Source organism: Tursiops truncatus, chromosome 19 (assembly GCF_011762595.2).
Source record: "Tursiops truncatus isolate mTurTru1 chromosome 19, mTurTru1.mat.Y, whole genome shotgun sequence".
In the NCBI taxonomy this organism is placed as follows: Eukaryota; Metazoa; Chordata; class Mammalia; order Artiodactyla; family Delphinidae; genus Tursiops; species Tursiops truncatus.
In genome coordinates, this window is record NC_047052.1 from 51,348,735 (window position 1) to 51,359,407 (window position 10,673).

General features: G+C 47.7%; 1 protein-coding gene across 4 annotated transcripts; it reads left to right on the plus strand.

Annotated features, from left to right (window-relative positions):
- Positions 1-1,338: 1,338 nt before the first annotated feature.
- Positions 1,339-5,201, plus strand: DKKL1 (dickkopf like acrosomal protein 1). 4 transcript variants are annotated; one of them, XM_033844796.2, is made up of 5 exons: positions 1,343-1,515; positions 1,802-1,976; positions 2,403-2,549; positions 2,671-2,763; positions 4,800-5,201. In XM_033844796.2, exons 2-5 carry the CDS (start codon positions 1,821-1,823, stop codon positions 5,109-5,111), a joined length of 708 nt encoding a protein of 235 aa, XP_033700687.1. In that variant the 5' UTR covers positions 1,343-1,515; positions 1,802-1,820; the 3' UTR covers positions 5,112-5,201. The 4 variants fall into 4 exon arrangements, with proteins under 4 accessions (XP_033700688.1, XP_033700690.1, XP_033700687.1 ...); XM_033844798.2 differs by having other exon boundaries at positions 1,885-1,976; XM_033844797.2 differs by lacking the exon at positions 2,671-2,763 and having other exon boundaries at positions 1,339-1,515.
- The last annotated feature ends 5,472 nt before the right edge of the window (positions 5,202-10,673 follow it).

Sequence of the window (10,673 nt, forward strand, 5' to 3'; positions counted from 1 at the left end):
TGGGAAAAGTGGGAGGGACCGGAGGGGGGGCGGGTCCGGGCGCCGGACAGCGGGAAGGGGGATCCGACGGTGACAGTCTGGGAGAGGATTTTTGCTTTGGGAAAAGACAGGTGAAGTCTAGCTGAGGCCTGGTGAGAATTTCGGGATTCTGATGCTTGGATCCCTGAGAGAGGAGGAGAATTGGGGGTCTGGACACCTGGGTCTGAGGGAGGATTGATGGGGACCAGGAAACCTGTCTGTATCTGAGAGAGGAGGAAACTGGGGGCCAAGATTCCTGAGTCTGGAGGAGGAATGGTCTGGGGGCCTGGACTCCTGGCTACCCTCTAGTGTAGTTTGTGTGTTGGAGATGTGGAAGTGATTGATAGGACCACAAAAGAATCCTGTTCAGCGTCAAGTATATTTTTGAGACTAGAGGTATGGGGATGGGTTTTTGATTGACTACCACTGATTTCTTTTGATTGATTGGTTTCCTTGTGACCTCATCAGAGTTAAGGGTCGTGGGCAAGACGACTAGGAGTTTATTGGAGGTTCACCAAGGTGGAGACTCCCGCATCCACACGCACTAGTGGACTAGAGGTGGCAGCTCTCCCAGGACCCAGGGAGAGCCTCGGTGCCTGAGGAAAAAGATGAGGGTCCCGTAATTATACCCCTTAAAGATGAAGGGTCCCTTAAAGATGAGGAGTTGAGTGTTCAAACTCAAGAGACAAGAGGGGCTGGGGTCCAGACTCTGGGGTCCTGAGGAAAAAGGGAGTCCGGATCCCGGGTTCCTTGTAAGGTGGTACAGAGGACTGGATTTAGGGTTTCTTGAGAGGGTGGAGCTTTTTAGTGGAACCGAAGAGGGCTCGGGGTTCAGCGTCCCTACATTGCACTCTATTGAGCGTATTAATCGTTTCAAAACCTGGAGAAGACGAAAAAGGACACGGAGAAACTCTCAGAGATAGATACAAAACTAAGCAGTGGGATAATCAGAAGGACTGCTCGGACGCGGGTATTTCATGAGCAGAGAGAGCCTAAGAATGGAACTGAGGGCGCTAGGGGCAAGATCTGGGGCACAGAGGTGTGGCCTAGGTGCGGGGGCGTGGCTCTAAGACAGGGGCGGGGCCACCTGCGATTGCAGTGACTCCGGCACGATGGCCACGATCAGAGAACAGGGGCAACACTGGGTCTCCAGTGCGGAGGTCAACCGACAGGAGCGTGGTCTGACTATGGGGGTGTGAACTTGAAATCAACGCCCGGCTCTGGCTCAAGGGGCGTGGCCCTTCCCTTAAGGGCGTGACTGTCCAATAGAGGGCTGGGCTCATGGGTGAGGTCAGCAAATGGGGGCGTGGTCAGACAATAGAGGCGAGTCTAGGCCTCGAGGAGCTCCTTTAGCGCTCCAGGTATCCGGCCTGGGCTCGAGATCAGAACTGTTTGGATTTAACAGTCCGTGGACGGCCAGAGACTGAGAGTCCGGTGACCAGGCTGTGGTCTAGTATAAAGGCGGGTCCCAGAAGAAGGGGCAGGGCGTGGGAGAAGGTGAGGAGGAGCGAGGTCTGAATACGAATGTGGGCGAAGAAGAGAAACGAGATCTGTTGTGTGAGGCAGAGCCCAGAAGAGACGGGCCTGAGGGGAGGGGAGGGGCCTGACACAATGGAGGAGGTTGGAGCAGAAGATAAGGGGCGGGGGGGGGAATGGGCGGGGTGTGCGGAGTTCCTGGGCCAGGGATAGGAAGGAGTTGTTGTCTAGCGTGGGGGTGTGGGCACTTAGGGGACGGAGCCTTTATGGGGGGCCGGGGGGGCTCTGACCCCTGCCCTTGCCATAGCCTCCCGGCCCGCCCCGCAATGTGGCACCCGCTAGTCCTGTTGTTGCTGCTCCCCTCTGCCTCGGTGCCCCCCTCCACTGCAGCCCCGATCCGCGATGGTGACGCCCAGGAGAGCTCCTCGGGTTTTCTAGGTCTCCAGAGTCTACTCCAAGCCTTCACCCGGCTTTTCCTGAAAGTAAGCGCTGCCGTGTGTTGGGGAAAAGAAGAGGTACAGAGAAGAGGGACAGGGGCAGATAGTGACTGAGGGATGGAAGGGGTTCAGGGAGATAGAGTGGGAGACGGGTCGCGGCCAGATAGAAAGATAGAAAGAGGAGTCAAGGGACAGAGAGAGCGTGCAACGGGGAGACCGAGAGATAGGAAGAGAGGGAGGGAGACAGGCAGAGAGACAGACAGACAGACAGGCGGAGAGAGGGATGGGGACAGAGAGACAGAAGACCGATGGAGGCAGGAATAGGAAAGTAATGGGACAGATGGGGAAAGGAGGTGACCTGGTTAGGCCCTAAGGGTCAGAGGATGGAGAGAGAAGGGGATGCTGCCAAGGATCCTGCCAAGATGTCCTGGGGAGTCCGGAGGTCCAGCAGCTCACCAATTCCTCCCCCAGCCCCAGGATGACCTGATGCGGAGCATGGACAGCTTCTTCTCTGCTCCTATGGACTTCCGGGGCCTCCCTAGGAACTACCACCAAGAAGAGAACCAGAAGCACAGGCTGGGAAACAAAACTCTCTCCAGCCACCTCCAGATTGACAAGGTGCCTATGCCAGGAAGTCCCTCCTGGAGTCTCCCTAAGATCCCTCATGCTGCAGTATCTGTCAGGGAGGAGGGCATAGGAGGAAAGAAGTTTTTTCTTACTCTTCTTTGGGTCCTCACAGGTGACCAACAACAAGACAGGAGAGGTGCTGATCTCTGAGAAGGTGGTGGCATCCATCGAGCCAGGAGAGGGGAGCTTACAGGGTGACTGGAAGGTTAGGACATGCCCCCAGCAAAGTATCCAAGCCCAAACACTTTCTGTAGTTTAGGAGGAAAAGATGAATTGACTCTCCCACTCCCTCTGTGCTGGACACCCTCTCTCTGGGCCTCAGTTTTATCATCTGTCAAAAGGGACTAACCAGCTCTCAGAAATGAGGTTTACAACCTCAGAGTACATCCTTGCTTGCTTCAAACCCCAGAGGGTTTTGTAAGCCAGACAGTGCTTTTCATTCCAAGTGTTTGGTAAGATTCACCCTCGTAAACCTCAAAGTGTGTTTTGATCTCAAAGTGCTCTGCAAACCTCCAAGGATTTTTTAATCTATCCCAAAGTGCTTGGTAAATCTCTCCCTTGTAAACATCAAAATGTGATTTTTAATAATTCCTAAGTACTTTGTGAACCCCAAATGCTCTGTGTATCTCACCTTCGTAAACCTCTAAGAGTGATTCTAATCACAAAGTGCTTATTTTTTGATCCTAAAATGTTGTAAGAACACTCAAGTGCTTGGCAAACCCACATGGTTCTCCCACACACACTCCCAGTTTTTTATTTTAAAGATTTCAAATCTACAGAAAAGTTGCAAAAACAATAGTACCATAAACCTGTATCCACTTTTCCACAGAGCAGGGTTTCTCAACATCAGCACCATTGGCATTTGGGGCTGGATAATTTTTTGTTGTAGGGGGCTGTCCCGTGCCCTATACGATGTTTAGCAGCATCCCTGCCTCTACCCACTAGACGGAAGTAGCACCCACACCCCCTCCAGTTGTGACAACCAAAAATGTCTCCAGACTTGGGTTGAAAACCACTGGCCTAGTTTCACCACTTGTTAACATTTTACCATACTGACTTTCTTTTTACTTCTTTATTTTTGAACCGTATGACAGTAAATTATTGACATCATGACACTTCACCCCTAAATCCTCCAGCAGATATCTCCTAAGAATAATGCATTCTCTTGTGTGTTACCGTAGTCCCATTTTTACACCCAAGAAATCAGACTATTATCTCTGTATTAGTTTGCTAGGGCTGCCGTAACAAAGTCCGGGTGGCTTAAACAACAGACATGTATTGTCTCATGGTTCTGGAGACTAGATGTCCAAGATCAAGGTGTCAGCAGGTTGGTTCCTTCAGAGGGCTGTTGGGGAGAATCTGTTCCATTCCTCTTCCCTAGCTTCTGGTGGTTTGCTGACAATTCTTTAGCATTCCTTGGCAGGTTGAGGCATCATCCCCATCTCTGCCTTCATCTTTGCATGGGGTTCTCCCTATGTGCATTTCTATGTCCAGATTTCCCCTTTGCATAAGAACACCAGTCAGATTAGAGCCCACTCTAATGACCTCATCTTAACTAATGAAAACTACATAGTGACCCTATTTCCAAACGAGATTACATTCTGAGCTACTAGGGTCCTAATGGACCTCAACATATGAATTGGAGAGTGGGGGAGACACAATTCAACCTGTAACCGTCTCCTATGGGGCTTCCCAAACCTCAATGTACTGAAATGTAGACTCTGATTCAATAGGTCTGGATGGGGTAGGGCCCGCTCATTTGCATGTCTAACAAGCTCCCAAGTGATGCTGACACTGCTGGTCCACAACCCTCACTTCGAGTAGCAAGGACCGAACAGACATTGAAATGTCCCTGCTGGACCAAAAGCTGTCCACAAGAGCTGATGTGATTGATGTTTGATCCAGGATTCAGTCAAGGATCACATGTTGCAACTGTAGTCATGATTCTTTAATCCTAAAGTGCTTTGTACATTTCAAACTGCTTTCTAAACCCCGGGGAATGCTTAATCCTAAAGTGCTTCTGAAACCTCCAAAATGTGTTTTCAAACCCAGAGTATTCTATAAACCTCAGAGTATTTTTAATTCTAAAGCGCTTATAAACCCGAGTGTTTTGTAAACTGCAGGGTGAGCTTTTAATTCCCAAAGCACTCCATAGGTGGCAAAGTGGGTTGAGTATGCCAGGGGAGCATCTTGAGGCTGTCACTTGGAGTTTGAGAGGGTCTCCTTGTCCCTCTTCACCAGGTACCCAAGATAGAGGAGAAGGAGGCCCTGGTGCCTGTCCCAAAGGCCATGGACAGCTTCCACCCGGAACCCCACCCCCGAATGGTCTTCTGGATCATGAAGCTGCCACGGCGGAGGTCCCACCAGGATGCCCAGGAGAGCGACCACTGGCTCAGTGAGAAGCAACACCGCCTGCAGGCCATCCGGGATGGGCTCCGAGAGGGGACCCGTGAGGACGTCCTCGAACAGGGGACCCAGAGCTCCTCTCATGCCAGGCTGCCTGCCCGCAAGACCCACTTCCTGTATATCCTCAGGCCCTCCCAGCAGTTATAGTGGGGGGACTGGGGAACACCTGCATGTACCCCCCCACCAGACCCCACCCCAGGCACCATATGGAAATTAAACTTTTTCTTACATCCAGTAGCACTGTCTCTTTTGGAGATCTGTCCTCAGGCCTCAGCCAGCCAAGCCATGGCAAGTCCCCCCAACCTTATCCTTCAGCATGACATCTGGCTGAGATGTTAGTTCCTGCCAATGTCTCTGTGTTGTTTTCTGATTCAGACGCCATCTGTCTTCTGACTGAGCAACTCTGTGACCTCCAGCCCCATCAGTATCCTCAGTCCCCATCCCTGTCACCTCCAGCTCTGTCTGCCCTCCAGCTCCCAGCTCTTTCACTCCAGTCCTGTCTGTCCACTCTGCCCTTGCATTAGTTTCCTGTTACTGCTGCAAAAAATGACCGCTAATGTAGCAACTTAAAACAACACAAATGTATCCTCTCACTGGTCTATAGGTCAGGATGGCTGGGCTGGTCCTCTGTGCAGGTATCACAAGGGCAACATCAAGGTGTTAGCCAGCGGGGTTCTTACCTGGAGGCTCTGGGACAGCTCTGCTTCGAAGATCATTCAGGTTGTTGGCACAATCAAGTCCCTTGGGGTTGATCTGAGGTCCCTGCTTCCTTGCTGGCTGTCACCTGGGCCACCCACACTTAGTTCCTAGAGGTCTCTCTCCGGTTTTTGCATGTGGATCCCATACTTCAAATCTCACGCGTGGAATCTCTCTGTATTTCCCTTCTGCCCCATCTCCCTTATGTGTTCCTCTTCCTCTTCCAGCAGGAGAGAGTCCTCTGCCTTGAAGGGCTCATGGGATTGGATTGAGCCCACCTGGACAACATATTAAACAGGTTCCATGAATTAGAGAGGGGCCATCTTTGGGGGGCCATTATTCTGTCCAGACCCTGTCACCTCCAGCCCCCAAGTCTGTGTTTCCAGCCCCATCTCTGTTACATCCACCTGTCTCCACTCTCTCATCTTTGTCTTTTCATTCCCTGATACTCAATTTACATGCTGACTCCATTTCAAATTGCTCTGTGTCTCTCTCCCTTTGTCCCTCTGTCTGTCCCTCCATGAGCGTCACCTCAGACTCTAACTCTGCAAGCCAGGCCTGCTGCCTCAGCCAGATCTGGAAGCTCAGAGACCCTGTCTTGGGTGCCCTGCCACTGTGCCCCCATCCCCCATCCCCAGAGCACCCCCTATTCCCTCCAAAATCCCTCTCTCAAGACCCACCATTGACGGAGTTCCCTGGCGGTCCAGTGGTTAGGACTCCACACTTCCACTGCAGGGGGCACAGGTTCGATCCCTCATTGGGGAACTAGGATCCCGTACGCCATGCTGTGTGGGCAAAAAAAAAAAATTGAGAAGGCACATGAGGGTCTTTATGGTGCTGCGTCTTGTAGGGGTGCAGACACAACATGCACTTTCTCCCTCGAAGCCCAGGTTCAGGGTTGGATCACCCCACAGAGAGACTCAGCACATTCAGGAAACTAGCAATGTGTGGGCATAAATAAAAGAGAACTTCCTTTTGAAAAAAATAGGTTTTTGATTATTCCAAATAAGCATCAATATGTCCTCATGGAGAATATCAGAACTTGACTGGCCTTTCCATACCTTCTCTCCCCACACCCCCAGTCCCATTCACTTTCCCACCATTGACACTATTTCTTGTGTTTTTGGTAAGTGTATTAGTCGCCTAGGACCACCATAAGAAAAACCACAGACTGGGTGACTTAAACAACAGAATTTTATTTTCTCACAGTTCTGGAGGTAGAAGTCTGAGATCAAGGTGTCGGCCAGTTAGGTGTCTTCTGAGGCCTCTCTCCCTGATTTACAGATGGCCATCTTTTCTTTGTGTCTTCACGTGGTCTTTTCTCATGCACGCACATGTCTGCGTCCAAATTTCCTCCTCTTGTAAGGACATCAGTCATACTGGATTAGGGCCCATCTTAGAGACCTCATCTTAATTTAATAATCTCTTTGAAGATCTGTCTCCAAATATGATTGTATTCTGAAGTACCAGTGGGTAGGGCTTCAACATATGAATTTTGGGGAGGACACACATCAGCTTCTAACAGTACATATTCTTGCTAAATATGATCATTCCTTTTTATGCATTATTTGTAATTTCCATAGGTGGTATTACACATGTCATTCTTATGGGGCTTTTTTTTTTTTAGCACCTTCTTTAAGACTCCTCCATATTGCATTGGTACATCCAACATCCATCCAATCCACTGAATAAATTCCATGGTCAGTCTTCACCACATGTAACCTTTCCACACTCTCAGTGATGCACAACTGAATTGCTTCTGACTTCTCACCATTACAAATAATGCTACAATAAACATTAGTATATATGTCCCCCTGTGGTCCAGAAGGAGGGCAGGAGGGATCTGGGGAGCTATAACCAGAAAAGAATTGCTGGGTTGTAGGGGATGCATCTATCTATTTTGATTAGGTAAAATGTTCTGACAAGTCTACTCCCTCTAGCATTCCATGGGGATTCCATAACCTTAACCACACCTGGCATCTGGGGAAATCGATGTTTCCCTGTCTGTAGATCAATAGAAGTATGCATCCATAGGTGATCCAGATACTGGCATTATCAGACACAGACCTTAAGGGAACTATGATTAATATGCTCAAAAAAATAGATGAAAAGATGGAGAATTTCATCAGAGAACCGGAACCTAAAAAGTGGGGGGGAGGAGATGGAATCCAGTGTAAATTTTAGTACTTATAAATAAATTAAAAATTCAGCAGATGGGTTTTACAGCAGATTAGACACAGTGCGAAACAGGTCAGTAGAAATAGCCAGACTAAATCAGTGAAAAAGGATGGAAAATATACAAAAGACGTATGAGACATACTGGTCATGGTGAAAAAGCCTTTCAAACATATACTGAAGTCCTAGAAGTAGAGAGAAAAGAGAAAGAGTACTAAGCAACATTTGAAGAGACACTAGCCAAGAATTTTACAAAGTTGATGAGACATCAACTCACAGATTCAAGCTTTAGGAATCCCAAGCAGAATAAACACAAAGAAACCACACTTAGGCATATCACATCAAAACCTATGAAAACCTAAAACAACAACAAATCTTGAAAGCAGCCAAAGGAAAAGGACACTTTACTTCAAAGAGGAAATAAGACAGACAGCTGACTTGTAAATAGGAAAAAAAAATGGAAGTCAGAAAACAATTCAATGACACAGTCAAAAGGCTGAAAGAAAGCCATCGTCAATCTAGAATATCATACCCAGTGAAAACATCCTTCAAAAGTAATGGCAAAGGGACTTCCCCGGTGGTCCAGTGGTAAAGAATCCACCTTCCAATGCAGGCAACACGGGTTCAATCCCTGGTCGGGGAACTAGGTTCCCACACGCTCCAGGGCAGCTAAGCCCACGCATCACAACTACTGAGCTCGCATGCCTCAATGAGAGAGCCCGCGTGCCACAACTAGGACCCAATGCAGCCAAAAAAAAAAAAAAGTAATGGGAAAATAAAGACATTTTTTTCAGACAAACTGAAACGAAACATTTATCAGCAGCAGTCCTGCACAAAAAGAAATGCTAGAGTTTGTCAGGTAGGAGGAAATGCCTCCAGATGAAAGTTCGGTAATGAGGGGAGATATAAAGAACCCTGAGGTAAGTATGTGCCAAATCTAAATGAATACGGACTGCTTAAAACAATAACAATAATATCTTGTGGAATTTAAAATATATGCAGAATTAAAATGAACGACAGGGAATTCCTGTGGTTAGGACTCGGTGCGCTCACTGCCAAGGGCCCGGGTTCAATCCCCTGTCGAGGAACTAAGATCCCACAAGCTGGGCTTCCCTGGTGGCGCAGTGGTTGAGAGTCCGCCTGCCGATGCAGGGGACACGGGTTCGTGCCCCGGCCCGGGAAGATCCCACATGCCGCAGAGCGGCTGGGCCCGTGAGCCATGGCCACTGAGGCTGCACGTCCGGAGCCTGTGCTCCGCAACGGGAGAGGCCACAACAGTGAGAGGCCCGCGTACCGCAAAAAAAAAAAAAAAAAAAGTTCCCACAAGCTGCTCAGTGCGGCCAAAGTAAATAAATTAATTAAATAAATAAAATGCAAGACAACAGGCAGGAGGAGCTAAATGGAATTAAAGTGTTGTTAGGTGCTCACGTAGTCCAAGAAATGATAAAAGTACTAATTTAAAGTAGAACTCTAATAAGCCAAGGATGCCTATGGTAGTCTCTAGGAAAACCACCAAAAAAAGAATAAAAGAACATAACCATAAACATAACAGAAGAAGAAGAATAAAACATAACAGAAGAGAAAAAAAACAAAAAACTTGACTAATATAAAAGAAAGCCAGAAAAGAAAAGAATACACAGAACAGATTAGATGGGGGAAATATAAAACAAATAGCAAAATGGTAGATCTAAAGAAAAATATCAGTATTACATTAAAACTAAATGGAGGGCTTCCCTGGTGGCGCAGTGGTTGAGAGTCCGCCTGCCGATGCAGGGGACACGGGTTCGTGCCCCGGTCCGGGAAGATCTCACATGCCGTGGAGCAGCTAGGCCCGTGAGCCATGGTCGCTGAGCCTGTGCATCTGGAGCCTGTGCTCCACAACGGGAGAGGCCACAACAGTGAGAGGCCCACGTACCGCAAAAAAAAAAAAAAAAAAAAAAAAACTAAATGGAACTTTATCAGAATTGTTCCGTTAAGACTCGTGCATTTTAACACATGTAAAGTTTACCTGAAAATAAGAAATGTTAAAAAAAATAAATAACAATATAAAGTGGGATGAGGGTACAGGTATAAATAAGAGAATGGCAGAATGTTGACCATTGTTAAAGCTGGGTGTTGGGTACATGGGGCTTTGTTCTGCTCACTTTGTATATATTTGAGGTTTTTCAAAATGAACGGTTTTTTTTTTAAGTAACTGGAACTAAATACTCCCAATAAAGGCAAAGATTTCCTGATCTACAACTATATGCAACTGTATAGCTGAATTTCACAACAATTGAGCAGAAGAATCAGATCACAAAAGAGTATATACTATATGGTTCCACTTATACGGAGTATGAAAACAAGCAAAAGTAATCTATGCTGTTAGCAACAAGGGAGGGGGTACCCTTGGGGAGACTGCTGGTGCTGTGTCTGGGTGGACAAGGGTCTAGAGTTATTAACTTTTGTCCTTCCTGGTAGAGAGGGGAGAGGGAACACCTTTACAAATTTATATCCATGGGGATTCCCTGGTGGTCCAGTGGTTAGGACTCCAACCTTCCACTGCAGGGGACATGGGTTCCATCCCTCGTCAGGGAACTAAGATCCCGCAAGCCACATGGTGCAGTCAAAAGACAAACAAACAAAACAAATTTATATCCAGCTTTTAGGCAAATAGGTAAGGGCAGAGAGCTTTTCTTGTATCTGCTTCTTCTCAATTGTGTTCAGTTCAAAATGATCCTTATGCCACAGTTGGATATTTTGGGGTGGCATATTCTTCTACCCTTTACTGTGTATAAGATTAATATACCCTAATCAATTATATTCCTAAACATTAGGAACAAAAAGATTTTTAATGCA

Excerpts from the sequence above, each read along its gene's own strand:
- DKKL1 (XM_033844796.2), top strand. The coding sequence starts at position 1,821 with ATGTGGCACCCGCTAGTCCTGTTGTTGCTGCTCCCCTCTGCCTCGGTG. Across the intron at positions 1,977-2,402 it reads TCACCCGGCTTTTCCTGAAA|CCCCAGGATGACCTGATGCG; the intron begins GTAAGCGCTGCC and ends TTCCTCCCCCAG. Across the intron at positions 2,764-4,799 it reads GCTTACAGGGTGACTGGAAG|GTACCCAAGATAGAGGAGAA; the intron begins GTTAGGACATGC and ends CCTCTTCACCAG.